The 14960-nt window shown below is 44.6% G+C and overlaps 1 protein-coding gene across 2 annotated transcripts in view; it reads right to left on the minus strand.

Moving 5' to 3' along the window:
- The window catches only part of CREB3L2 (cAMP responsive element binding protein 3 like 2), a 106119-nt gene that overhangs the window by 38479 nt on the left and 52680 nt on the right, over positions 1 to 14960 (minus strand). For both annotated transcript variants that reach the window (XM_034672854.1, XM_002914201.4), the window contains exon 2: positions 4357 to 4573. In XM_034672854.1, coding sequence (XP_034528745.1) covers positions 4357 to 4486 — 130 coding nt within the window. In that variant the 5' untranslated portion in view covers positions 4487 to 4573. The remainder of the gene's footprint in view (positions 1 to 4356; positions 4574 to 14960) is intronic.

Raw genomic sequence — 14960 nt, forward strand, 5'->3', positions numbered from 1 at the left:
TAGCACTTTCTTTTAGGCTTAGAGGCAACTACAGAAGAATTCCACTTAATCTAAAGAAAATTGGACAAGGAGATCTGAATCACTGGCTTTCCCATGTATAATGAAATAATTGACTCACTATCCGTCACTAGAAACAAGGACTCCTAGTTCTGCTAAGCTGTTTTCCCAATGCAAGAGAAAAATAATATTAAATTAAATGTGAACAGCAATTTTTAAAGGCTGCCCCCTTACGCACTGCCTAAAGAGCTACCACCCTTCTCCAACAGGGAGGGGATCTGCTTGACAGGGCACATGGCACAAGGGGGATCCTCGGGATTGGTCCTCCCTCAAGGCAGATGCAAACTGGGGTTCAAATGAAGAAAATAATTCTGTTCCCAAACATTTGCCCCTTCACACAAAACTCAGAAAAATACTGGAAGCTAAGACCCAGACAAAACTTTCCCGGGGAAAGTTCCCCATCCACTCATGTATACTGTCTAACTTTGATTTCATACGTCCAAATGGTTACTCTCCTTGTTCATTATTCCCTACTGATACAAGAGCTTTTGCTGGCTGAGAAGGGTGGCTTTAACTCAGAGAAATACCAATATCTGAACAAGAACTGTGGATCGGGAACCCGCTGCAAAATGTATTTGACTATTAACTGTTCTCAGCAAATGACTAGCACAGCCCTATTGCAGCACAGGATTTACAAACAGAACAAGGCACGAGGTGAAGGCACTGAAAGGTGCGTGCTTTGGCCCAATGATAAGAAAGGCTTCCTGGAAAAGACTCACTGATTCATTCTCCCCAACACTATTGGCACAGGTGGCACCCATGAGTTCCCCTATGTTGCATTTCTATTGATTACAATTAAAATACAGAGAAATCGTTTCATCATAGAAGAGAAAAAGACCTTGAACTTTCAGAAACCTGCTTATTTGCAGTCATTTCACTAGAGATCTTGTTTTAGAAGAATCAATGTCCTCGCCCTCGGGCCTCCCTGTTTCCCTCCAGCCACTGCTACTGTTTCAGCTCTACTCAACGCTTCAAGGCCCCCGTAAGCTCTGCCTCTTCCATGCAACCTTTCCTATGATCTTCCCTGGGCATGCTCCCTCCGCTTTGAACTCCTACAGTTTCATTTCCCCTTGGGCATTGCTTATATTCTGTCCGGTAAAGTACTGGGGTACACGGCATTTTCACTAGACCCTGACTTACTTAGAGGTAGGATCTCAGTTTCACTATTGTGTCCTTTAGGTACGTAGGATGGCGCCTGGCACACAGCAGGTGTTCAACACACACGGAATTGAAGGGGAAAGTCAATCTGCCTAGACCACTGAGGTCTTCTCTAATCTGCGTATTCTAGAACAGCAAGGCTGCAGAATGGCTCACAAATCCACAGACGCTAACCGTCTCACTGTAAGTGTGGCTCTGTGGTTAGGACTCCAGTCCCACAGCTTCTGCCCTCTGCTTTTGCTGTTTCCTCTGCCTACAAGCCTCTTCCTGAGACACCTAGTTCTTTTCCTCATCTCCTGCTGATCTTTGCTCAGACATCACCTTCCAAGAACGGCCTTGGCTTGTCTATCCTATTTAAGATTTCAATTCCTCCTCCCCTGTTATGGTGTGAATGTTCGCATTCCCCGCAAATTCTTATGCTGAAATCCTAATGCCCCATGTGATGGGCTTTTGGAAGGTGCTTAAGTCATGAGGGTGGAGCCCACACAAACGGAAACAGCTGAAGAGACCCCAGTGAGCTCCCTCGCCCCTTCCACCACATAAGGATAGCACAGGAAGTCTGCGATTGGAGAGGGCTCTCACTTAACCCTGCTGGCACCCTAATCTGAGATTTCCAGGCTCTAGAACTGTAAGGAAGAAGTTTCTGTTGCTTATAAGCTATCTAGTCTTTGGGAGTTTTGTTAAAGCAGACCGAATAGACTAAGACACTTGCCCACCCCCTCCAGAAATTCCCTACCCCTTTTTCTGATTTATTTTTCTGTATATCACTCATCACCATCTAATAAACCATGTATTTTACTTCTTTCCTTTTCTTACTTTCTACCCCACCTCTATCTCCTAGAATGTCAACTCCACAAGGGCAGAGATCTTTGTTCACTGTGTTCGCTCTTTTACCCTCAACGCTTAGGACAATCCCTGGCAGGTTAAGTACAAGGTAATTACTCAATAAATTGCTATGAAGTGAATTTTAAGAGTGAACCATACAGCATTTATAAAATATCTACTTTTCCTTGGCACTGCTTGCTTCTATACAAGACAGCTGCTATAAGCCAAGAAATACCACCTGATCAAATGCACACAGCCCAGGGTATCTGCATCATTAGCGAGCAAGCAATGCATGGAAGAACAGAACAGGTGTCTTCCCTGACGCCATCACCAGAGATGTGGAACATGCTTCAGTCTTCCATACCTTCTCCCTTAACAACTTCCTGCACAATTAATTCAAATCAGATACCTTCAAAGTGCCAAGCAAGTACCAGGAACACATAATCACACTTGCTTGCAGCCAGCTCAAAATAGAGAAGAGAATAGAAAAATAAATCATGGCTGAAATATAAGGACAAGTGTAATAATAGTCTCCACAAAAAATGGCAAAAATGAAACAAATAAACAGTAACAGTGCTATGAAAACATAGAGGCTGACAACTTCCAGATGGGAGAGTCAGACACTGGATGACACTGAGTTGAGTCTTGAGGGATCGGTGAGAATTTAACTAGTGAGGTTGACAAGAGGGTGAGAGAAGGTAACAGAAACACAGAGTAGACAAAGCAGTGTAAAGCATGGAGTGGAGAAGTCAATGCCAGAGCCACACAGACAGGGAGCAATGGGACAAGGTGGGGAAGGGAGGTAGGATCAGCCCATGAAGGGCCTCCAGAGCCATGCTGTGAGGTCGGCTTCATTCTATGAACAATGGAGGACTGTTTGAGATTTTGCAATAGGGAATGACTATGAACAAAAGTGAACATTCTTCTTGAATGTTTTTATACCTTCATCCCATATAACTCCTTGGAGTCCTGACTTGATGAGTATCCTAACTAGTACCCAGAGAAATATTTCCATTCATTAGTCCTAAGAAACCGGCTCCATCAGCTCTGTAATTTGTCCCTGCCCTCTTAAGGATTATAGTCTAAAGCAAATTCACTGAATCTAACAGACATATGAAGAATAAACTAACAAAAAGAAAATAATCCAACAGTAAGTCTGACGGGTAGGAACCCACTATCATATTTCATTGGAGCACACAGCCTGGGAAATTGAGAAATCCTCCACAAAAACTTCCTGATTACCTAAGGTCCTGCCATCCTCTTATAGTTCCTGGTTTGGAATAATAGTGATTGCAACAGCAGCTAAGAACAATATCCTTACTATGAGTCAGGTCCTGGGCTAGGTGCTGGCATAGATTCACATGTTTAATCTTCACAACAGGACATGAAGTGGATGCTGTTTTTATCCTCCTTTCACACTTGAGGAACCTGAGGTTTGACTATATTAAGTAGTTTGCCCCTAACGAGTCACTGACATAGATCTTACACTGAGGTCTGACTGCAGAACACATCACCTTCATCACCACCGTTAGCATATGTTCAACATTTTTATTGTCAGTTGTATTCATTTCTCACGTTCCCCACATGATAAGTTGTAGGAGAGCAATGTGCACATTTTTTTCTTCATATTTCCTTCAATGTCTCGCCTGTGAACTCAAGAACCACTGGGTGAATGAATGGCTACTTTAAGGCACTGATAATATGTGATAAAGGAGTTCAGACATGGAAGATAGTCACTTTACAGACAAATGGCCAAACTACTTAATACTCCAAAGCCCAGAAAACTAGATCTTCAACAAATACCATACTGATGGCATTGATGGTGGGCAAGAAAGGATCACCAAGAATGCTAGGTGCCCTGGGAATGCTCACCAAGATCTCATATACGTGTGGTCAAGAGAACATACTGAATATGGGTTAAGAGAACGCCTAAGATGCTTCTGTGGAGAAGAGTGGTCAGAAAAACTCTTCCTCTGAAAAAAATGACATGACCTCTTAAAACAACGGACTTCCTGGAATTGTCAACCAGAGAGGCCAACCTGATTTGCAAAAGGATGCTCTGCTGCCCAAACCACAGGGTCAAAGAAAGCAACTACTACCATTCAGTGATGGCAAGTTCCCAGAGCACCCAGCGAGGGGTAAAGAAATGCATCCCACGCCCCTTTGTGTTTCTGCATAGCCCAAGCCCTAGGCTTTACATGGAGTAGGCACGCGGCTAAAGTGGGTGCCAACAAGAGTGTAACACGTGCTCCACCCCCAAGGAGCTCAGAGGCAAAGATGCCATGGTCCCGGGCGCTGCCCCCGCTCTGGGTTTACCGTCATTGACGCTGTCACCGGTGGTAACGTGGGTGAATGGTGACTGGGCCCGAGGCTCCTCACACAGGGAGTAGCTGTGCTCGGCCTGGATGAGAGGCGCCGGGGATGTTGGGGATGGCTCCACCTCCATCGACACGCTCTTCTCGGACAGAAAAGGGTCATTCAGGAGCTGACCCAACACGTTCTGGGAAAACTCATCCAGGAGTTCTGAGAAGTGCTACGAGAAACAAAGGAGGAAGCACTCTTAACCATGATCTGATAGTTACACGATAGTCTAAGGCAAATACATCGTCTGTTGCTTCAGATGAAGTCACTTGGACACAATGTCCAGTTGTCTACTGCTGTGTAGCAAACTACCCCAAAGTGTAGAGGCTTCAAATAACTACAATCTATTACTCCTCACTACTTTTTGGACTGGCTGGGCACATGAGCTCACTTCATGTGTCACTGAGCTGGAAGGTTGGCTGGGAGCTACGCGGGGCCGGGCCAGCCGAATGCTTGGACCCTTTTCTCAGAGACTGCGTCAGGCTGAGATCCCTCACATGATGGCAGAAATGCTCTAACAGGGAGAAAAACAAAGCTGAATGGCCTCAGAAGTCACACATCAACACTCCTTCCACATTCTTTCAGTCAAGGCAAGTGACAAGGCCAGCCCAGATGCATGGGGTGGAAAAACAGACTCCACTTCTTGATGAGACGAATGGTAAAATCACAACGCAGACAAGTATGGCAGAGCACAACTCACTGAAGGCCATCACTGAAACTCTCTGCCACATTTTTCAGTGGCATTATTTTTAAATATGCTATCCTGTATTTCTATATCATGAGGGTACTATTAATAGCAAGGTGCCAAGTTCAAAGGCATCAGAGGCAGCTTCCCTCTGCTCTCCCCACCTCCTGGACTCTGTTCCTCTCCAGTTTTTCCTTAATCTCTTCTCATCTTAGATCTCCAACAACCACTGACTCCCTAGCTCACACCATGCAGTAAAGATGATACAGGAAGGGTCTATACACATATTCACAGGGACTCCTGTATCCTTGTTCCACGGTCCCACACTAACGGAGGTACAGCCCCAAATATTCTCCCTCACTGACAGGGGGATATTCATGGTGTGAGGATGTGTAGAACAGGGTTTTTCAATCTTGGCACTGTGACACTTTGGACCGGATAATTCTTTGTTATTGGGGGCTGGGGTTTTCTGTGCATTATAGGATGTTTAGCACCCACTCAATGCTGGTAGCACTCCCCTAGTTTTAGAAACTGGAAATGTCTCTAGACATTGCCAAATGTCCCCTGGTTTGGAGGCAGGGAGGGGGGAATCATCCTTGGCTTAGAACTACTGCTATAGACTACATTAAAAATAATAATAGCAAAATTAAATTAAATTTGAAAGTCTATTCTGGCACCAGCTTCCAGAGCCATTTCTTCCTTCTTAACCTTCCCTGAGTCACAGACTAATCGGTGTCATCCTTACTGATTAAATTTTAGGGACACTTTGGGTAAGAAAGGAAGTTACAAAAGCACATACAGCAATAGGAGAACTGATTGCAAATGGTGATGCTCAGGGTAGGCAAAGAAAACTCTTGGGATCCATCTGGATACAAAGCCCTACCACTGGAGTGTCAGTGAAGGTGTTCTGAAAATGAATGCACCTTGGGGATGGGAAGGCAGGAGGTTAGAGTTAAGATTACGGTAGTTGTAGGACAGAACTTCTCCTTTAATAAAGGAGACAAGGAGACAACAGGGAAGAGGCCCTTGTAGGCTAGGTCCTCAAAGTAGAGCTAGATTGATGGGTTTCGCCAACATCACCAGCATGAGAAGTGGCTGCATCTTACGGGGACAGAATACAGGGAAGCCACAGGCCTTGGGCACTGCCTGATAGGCACCAGCCATCTACAAGAATAAGAGAGGTGCTTGGGGGAGAGTTCTCTGCACACAAACACATTGAGAACTGAAAAACCCCTAGAAGCATCTAAAGCAAGAATTCCCAAAGGTCAACTGCCTGCATCACAATCACCAGGAGACTTTTGTTTTAGTCATTTTATAATGAAATATTTAAAACATTCAGAAAAAGTATAGAAACAGTACCATGAATAATTATGTATTCATTCTTTTGGGGAAAATCTTTTTTTTTCCATGTTTGCTGCTGCAACATTTTTTTACTCCTTCTTTTTTTAAGAAATAAAGCATGAAGGGACTATTAAAGCTCCCACCCATTTCCCTTCCTCCCTCCAAAAGTTAAGCAATACCCTGAACTTGGTTATCATCCCCATTCACGTATACATATTTCCATTACATACATATGAACATTTTAAACTTTAAATAAATAGTACCATCCCTCACACGTCCTTCTGCCACATTATTCTCTCCAAACACATTTTTTAGATTTATTCATGTTTATACATGCAGCTCTATTTCATTCATTTCAGCTTCTGATTTGTATTCCATTGCATTTATTTCTTCTTTTTTTAAGATTTTATTTATCTATTTGACAGAGAGAGTACAAGCAGGGACAGCAACAGGCAGAGGGAGAAGCAGGCTCCCCGCTGAGCAGGGAGCCCAACACGGAACTCGATCCCAGAACCCCGGGATCATGACCTGAGCCAAAGGCAGATGCTTAACCGACTGAGCCACCCAGGTGCTCCTTTATCTATTTCTTCTTGACAGATATTTAAATATCTTATTATTATATGTGATTATGATATGTGATATAATAAACATTCTTGAACATGATGGGAAAATTTTTTAAAAAATACAAATCCTGTGACCCACCTTCAGAGGCTTTGAGTTGTTCAAAAGCATCTGTATGAAAACCGCCCCCACCACCTGTGCTTCTAATGCTCACTTCCGTTTTTCAACCACTGAGGTCGACCCCAACCCCATTCACCTCCCCCACCCCCACACACCCCACTTTACAATTAGTTCCCTAGAAGCTTACAATGTCCCTAGAGGTTGAGATATGCCCAAGTCAGAGGAAGACTCATGGCTATTGCAGCCACCATGTGTTAAACCTGAAATAGGCACTGGGGATGCGACATAATAAAGAAGACAATAGAAAAGCCATGCCTTTCCTGAGCTTGCTATTTAGGCCAGTGCTTCTCACACTTTGATGTCCATATGAATCACCTTAAGACACAGATGGTGACTCACAAGTCCAGGTGGACCTGGAGGTCTGCATTTCTAACCAGCTCCCAGATAATGCTGCTGGTCCATAGACCACACTTCGCATAGCAAGGAGCAGAACACATGCAAGGCTAAGGTTGGGATCCAGGTTTCCAGACTATAAGACAACCTGAAGTCAGGGTCTGACTCCCTAAGCGGGTCCCCAAAGACAAATTTCCTGGTTGCCTGATGGTGAATATTTTGCAAGTATCTGACAGAATTCAAGACCAACATTCAGGTCACAAAAAACAAAATAAGTAACACAAAATTAAAATGCAAACTCGAGAGCTGAACTCACAGTCCCTGTATTTCCCAGCCACGATTCTGTCCCCTGAGTGGCAATGTCAACTCTGACCAGCTGTGCTGACCATGCTAAACCTCTGGAATCCTGTTCTACCCTAAGGCAAGGCTCTTTTTGATTGCCCTGCTTTCCCACGGAAGCCGCCAGGTTGGGCTACTCGGCTGACACCGTATTCCTTCTCCTGAGCAGCAGTAATGAGTGTTTTCATGAACATCCCCCGAATAACCAATAATGAACCTTCTCTAACTCTGCTAACCATCCCTGAACTTCCCCTACTTTGGGTTTTGTAGTAATTATCACGTTGACAGACAAAGTAGCCCTAAATGATAGCAGTCCTGAAGAACTCGCAGTTGTTACTGAATGCATTATGCTAACCTCCTCTCTGGAAAAAGAACTCCCTCAGAAGAAGGGACCAACTATACCTTGCACAACTAGGAACTTGGCAAGGTGGTGAGCACTGAGTAGGTCCCAGGGGGATCCCTGTGATAGAAAAGATACTGTCCCAACTTGTCCCAACCAGATGCTGTGACTCAGCCCAGCAGATCAGCTCCAGCTGGGTCTCCTTGGCAGCTGTGGCCTCAGGAACTCGGCAGACAGGTCAACATGCCACCGCTGGTGCAGGGACAAGGCCAGAACCGGCCCGTCATTACTGGCAGCCAGTGAGAGGGGGACATGTGGTCCTGGAGACCAAAACTCAAAGAGGAAAACGAACCTGCTCAAACAGGGAGTCTTCCTGGATCCTGCAAACACTTTAGCAAAGGACGATGCGTGTGAGTCCAAGGGTTATGAAATTTTAGTTGACATGGCATAATAACATTTTGTCACTCTGCCCAAGAGTCTAGACAAGCTCTCTGGATTTACAAAGTATTTTCATAGCTCTCCCCTCAATCAAAGCTCACGAGGCCTCAGTTGCCAACTGCTTGAGCTAGGCCTTGAACTAAGGTCGTGTTATTCCAAACTGACTGAACTTTCCCCACAGTATTTCTTCTAGGAATGAGGTGTCTGAGCTTCCTGATCCAACTGCATGGAGAGTTCTCTCCAGTATAACACACGAAGCGGCTGCTCATTGTCAATGACAATGAGGACAGAACCAGAGGCCACCTCATCTGGTGGAGAAGTGCTTCACATACTGGACTTTTAGGAAGTGAGCGAGGTGCTATCCTATAAGCAGACATGTGCCCAACTGCCAGTGAGAAAATGAGGGTTTGGGGCAGTCAGGTACATTGCCCACGTCTGGGGCCATAGTCTCCGAAGTCCATGCACTTTCTCGTACAGAACACTGCCTCACTGAAGCCTGTCACCAAAGCTGACACGTAGTGTGGGCTGGAATTGCAAAAATATTCACATAGATTTCACCGACAGCCCATCCCCTCATCCACCACAAATGGTCTTCCACATTCATTGTAGAAACGTGCCAGGGAGTTGCTAGACGGGGAGGCTCCTACGTCACTTCCACGTGACAGGAGCAGTAACGATGACAGAGACATGCATCTGCCAAAGGGTTCACGGTCCCATCATAGAATCTCTGGGTTGGAAGAAACCTCCTGACAGGGTTAGACCCCTGCCTCATGACATGAGTGTTCCTCACCCATATCAGTAAAGAAGGCCCTTGGCAACTTGCTTTAAGAAGTGTCAAGGTCTCATCTCCTCCTTATTTAAGACGCAACATTTAATATCCTCCAGCCTGGCCCCAGCTGTCCTGTAAAGTCTTGTCTCCCTTGATTCTAACCCGTGATACTTTCATTCCAACTCTAATTGTTTCCTTATGACATTGGGTGATACAGCTCTGGAACCAGACAGCTCTGAGTTTGAATCCTGGCTCCTAGCTGTATGGGCTTGTGCTAGAGGACCTCAGGTCTCTAAATTTCAGTTTGCTCCCCCCGTAAAGCGACTAGAACAACAGTACCAGCTTCCTGTTGTGAGGGCTGAGTTAAATAATGCATGTGATACACCCAGCACTTCACTGGAAAAGCAATCAATTTTTTAAAAAACTCTTTAGGGAAAAAGAAAAAAAAACTATAAAAATGAAAACCATAAAATGTTGGCGTTTGTACTTGCACGCTGACTTCTCACAGTGCTCTTTCTAGAATATCCTTTGATTTTCCCATCCATTAGGAAACTACCCCCCCCAAAAAATAATCTATTTCTTTTACAGTCATCCTAGACAGACATAGCTTGCAACAGATCTTTTACTTCCCTGACCAACTTCGGTCCTTGCGAATAAGTACCTCTTAATTTGACACATCTTTATTCTTCTTTGATGTCTCTCTCATTGCCAAGTTACTTAAACCCTTTGCCCTTGGGCCTTATAAACTCCATAACCAAGATGCAAACTCGGAGCCCAGTACAGACCACATATCACATGCCCTCAACAACTGTCTCTTGTCTCCATTTATTATCATTCTATCCCAGCCAAACAGTAAACAAATCTCAATTAAAACCTAGACCTCCCTACAATTAGAAAGAAGTGTCATCGAATGTTTAAAACGTATATCTGCGTGTACAGATTAGATAAATTAAGAGAAATGCTTAAGCTGACATACATGACTTACTTTATAAAACAAAGTCTGAAGCACTAACCTTATGTTTGTAGGTCATTAACCAGTTGTCAAATGAGAGCTCAAGGAAAGAGTGGCTTACAATCTGGGCGGCCTCCCACTGCTAACAATTGCCCCAAGAACTGAGGTCATGGGGGTGAGGAAAAGGGAGGAGGAGAAAAACAAAGGATTCATAATTCTTGAGTTCAAGTAACTGGATGCATTAAGCTACTGAGCCGTCTTCCTTGTACTTCTGCTCACCACGAAGTCTCGTTTTTTCAACAAATATAGTGAGCGGCTACTCTGAGCAAGGTGCTGCACTGGCCTTATTTATAAGATGAATAAGCGTCGTCTTATAAAGAGATCACTGTCCTGAGATGCCATGAGTTACCACCTGAGGTGGGCCCAACAGGCATCTCCTGCACTCAAGCTAACACGAGCAGCCAGGCCCAGCCCTGGGCTTCTCTGGCTGTCACACCATCTCTTCTGGATTCAGTTTCCTTGTCGGTAAACTCTGCGTGTGTGTGTGTGTGTGTGTGTGTGTGTGTGTGTGTGTGTGTGTGTTCAGGGGGGGGGGAGAGTGAACAACTTGACTTTGGACTTGATTTCTGTGGTTTCTCACCTCTTCTGATCTATGGACCCTTGTGGGAGTCGAATGAAAGCTGCCTACAGAAACATGCCCACAAACACAGATTCCCGGTGGCTCCCCACCTCCTCAAGCCTGTCCAGGGACAGGAGAGGAAGATTCCCGGGACCTCTGGTTAAAAATCCCCCCGCAGAGTTCATAGTAACAACACACAAATAGTTATAGGTCATTGCTATCAACCTATTCAGCTCTAATACCCTATAATTTTCTAAAATGTTGCAGGCAATACAAAATGCAAAAGCTTTTCAAAACTTAGGAAAACAAGGTTTGCCCCGTGGTACCCTGCCCAGGGCAGTGAGGCTGAGGAGGCATGGGGGGAACCCACTCACAGCAGCACCCGGCAGCCCCCTCAAGAGGCATGGGGGCCCAAGGCCTGCCCCAGGCTCCAATGAATGCGCCCAACAAAGATTCTATTCTCCAGGCCTCCTGCCTGGAATGAGGCTGCCTTGGCTGCCCACATCTGGCTCAAGGCTTGCTCGCAGGCAGGGGAAGAAGGGCTTTTAGTGAAAAATTGCAGCTAGGAGCCTTGCCCAGAGCACAGAATGCTTCAAAGACTTGGAGCCATGGACAGACATAGGGGACATGGGAGGGGCAAGCTGACAACTCCCAAAGCCTCAAAGAAATGCAGAGAAATAATTTTGAGGGCACACCTCAAATTTACTTTAGAAACCAAGGTTTCCCTCCAGCAAAACACACAGTCAGCCAGTATTGGACAGGAGGGAGAGAGGGAGGAGGGAGGAGAAAGGAAGGAGGGTGGGGGAAAGAGGGAAGAGGAAGGTGGGGAGGGAGATGCCCTCTCTCCTCTTTACTCTCCCAAGGGCCACCTCCAAGGAGAGTGTGCCTTAGACCTGAGTGGGTCTTGCCCTGCAAACAGGATACAGCGAGATGCCTAGTAGGAGAGAAAACTGGCTATTCTGTCAAAATCACAAGAAAAAAAAAAGGCTCACAAATCAAACCCTAATACTGTGAAACTTCAAGGGCGCTCAATTTTTTGCTGGTTCCAATATTAAGGTATAATACATATTTCTCTAAAGAAATGTGGGGTTGAGCTTTAGAAATCCTTATTACACAGGCAGTTTGAAGTGGTTTTTTTTTTTTTTGGAGGGGGGCAGGGGTAGTGTTTTTGGTAAAGTGATACATGCTTTACTGAAATTTCACAAGCAGTAGCAGAAACTTTCTTAAAGAGCCCAAACATCCAACCATTGGTTTGTACTATCCAGATGTGCCTTTCTTTGTGAAAAATAAAAGGTATGTGAAATAGGTTAGTCAAATTGTAAAGGCATTGGGGAATGTCTATGTAAAGGAATCCTATTATAAATCCATTGGTAGGGTGTATTCTATTTTTTGTAAAAAAAAAAAAAATTAACCCCTAATTTATTTATTATGTAAATATGAATTTTTATGTGATATTTGTTTCCAGGGAGATGCACCAATACTAATTCCTTTTTAAACGACATAATTTTTCATCATTAGGATGAGTAATGATGCATTTTCTCCAAATGCAATCCAATTTTGACGGCCTATAGCAAGTCGTCTTGCTTAACGATGGAGGTGAAAAAAAATCATTATTTCATTTTATACAAACAAATCAGCCAATGAGAGTAAGGGAGAAACACCCTGTGGGTGGCTCCTGCTGGCAAAAGAGACCTCAGAGATTTGGGGTTAACTAGCACAAAGAAATTCAATCTGCCTACTTCTTAGTTCGTCTATATGTATAGCAGCAAATGCCCCCAAATGTGCTTCTTAAGTTCTTTCGGAGCCCAAACCAGGCTGAGCCTGGTAGAAGGCCTCTCTTTCTATGGTTTAACAGTATCTAACCAGTCCCTACGGGAATAAAAATTATAAGAAAATATAATAATTAATGATAATAATAGGCCATGTCAAATGCATAGTGCTTTACATGGGACAAAACACTTCCACATCATTATTGTGTCTGGGCTTGACAAGATAAGAATTATCTAGAAGGTGGGGATGGGGGGCTGTGGACAAGAGGGGAGTAGCTCAGGATTCCTGGTTTCCAATTCTGTTCCCATTGACTTCCAGCATGGCCTGCTGCCTCCCAAACACTAACACAGAGAACTCAGCAACCAGATTCCTGACTGCCAAATGCTTTCTCAATTGTAATGTGGGCCTGAGACCAGGACGTCCCCTCAGATTGTGGGAGGAAATTCTTCGGATCCTTTTAGAGCAGGCAGATCTGTTCCAGGAATAACATATAATCCACATCAGATGGGGTAGTCCTCTTTGATTTGTTTAAGAAACTCAAACCATCCCCTCGAGTCCTTCTCTTGCCTCTTCCTTCTGCCACCACAGACAGCTGAAACTCCCCAACAACAAATTCAAAATCATGATCAAGCCAACCTTCCGAGGTGGAGGCAGGACAGAATCTGCCATTTTGTTCTCTCCATCCGCGGTGGAGCCACAGAGACTTGGGATGCTGAGCGGCAGCCATCTTGACGGTCATTTCTTCCCTCTCGCAGTCCCTAAGCCCAGATTCTGCCTCCACATTGCCAGCAGTAACACCGGCATCCCGGCAGGGCTCTCTGCCTGATCTAGACCACATGCCAAAGCCAACAGGTTTACTTTCAACCTTCCCACACTTAAAATCCCCAACATAATGCAATCTAAGCCCAAAACCCCCCATAGAGCGAAAGCAGATTTCAATTTCTTATTCACCGTCTCCCAAATTCTCTGAAGTTTCTTCCTAATTGATGTTTTGTCCCTTGTTGATAATCCTCCTTCTGTGCCTTACCTCCAATTTGCAGTTTTTACCCTTTCATGTTCTCATTATATAAGCCAGCTGGGAGGCTTGTTTTGGCCAGTCTCTTCTGACTGTGTCTCCTGCCTCCTCTGCAGACAGAACTCCTCCTCCTCTCAGGTGCCTTCCACGCTCAACAGAAAACAACTCCATCTCTCTGTCCCATCACACACCTTCCAGTCTTCACCAGGAAACACCCAGGGCATTGCCTCAGGGCCTTCAACTCTAAGGCAGGCATAAGGTATTCATTGTTTCTATTCTCTTGGGTCCTACCTTAAAGCAACTATAATCTGGTATTTTGCCATTCCAGAAAAACTTCTGATTCTGACAACAGGCTCCAAATCATAAGACTGATAAAGCTTGAAGAAATATTGGAAATCATCTGGGCCTATCTGGTCATTTTAGTTTGAGAAAACTGAGGTTCGGGGCAACATGTGAAATCTTCACACTCTTGATTCTGTCACCAGGAAGACGGTGACTGTCATAGGGATCACCAAACAAATGACTGAAGAATCCCACAGACTTCCTTCGCGGAATTGTTTGAATAGGACATATGTTTCGCAGTAGGACAATTCTGTCTCAAGTTCAGATCCAATGCCAAGGATATCAGGTGTGAAAAATTAAAGGAGCCATAAAGTACTCATAAAAAAAAAAAAGCCTTATTTAGTTATGAGTCAGATATGCCATCAGATTCCCAAGATCATCTCATCCCTAGAATGCCAGGCTAGGAAAAAGGGAAAGTGCTTCAAGAGTACAAGATACTATCTACCTTCTTGTTCAAATGCACAGGGAGTGACTCACTGCTAGGAGGTACCACTTCACCCCCAGATAAGAGCAAGAGGAATCCCACAGGTTGCCAAACTAGGAAACCCAGGTAAGTTCTGGCTTAAAGCCACTTAAGACTTTTGCTCTGTCAGATCTCACAGGCATGCTCCACCTCCCTGGAATGCTGGCCTGCTGAAACACACCAGAGGCTCTTAACCATGTGAAGGAGTGTTCCATCCACTGGAGTCAAGAGTCAGAACGTATGTATTCTAGATCAGCTCTGTAATTTTTAGCAGTAACCTTGAGCAAATCACTCACGCTTTCTACTCCATCTGAAATTAGGAAAAGCACAATCTGCCTTTCAAAACTGTCACAAAGATTAAAAAAAAATCGTAGATAGTCTGATCCAGATATAATATGGAAGTATGGCAAAT

The sequence above is a fragment of the Ailuropoda melanoleuca genome, chromosome 1 (assembly GCF_002007445.2).
Source record: "Ailuropoda melanoleuca isolate Jingjing chromosome 1, ASM200744v2, whole genome shotgun sequence".
Classification (NCBI taxonomy): Eukaryota; Metazoa; Chordata; class Mammalia; order Carnivora; family Ursidae; genus Ailuropoda; species Ailuropoda melanoleuca.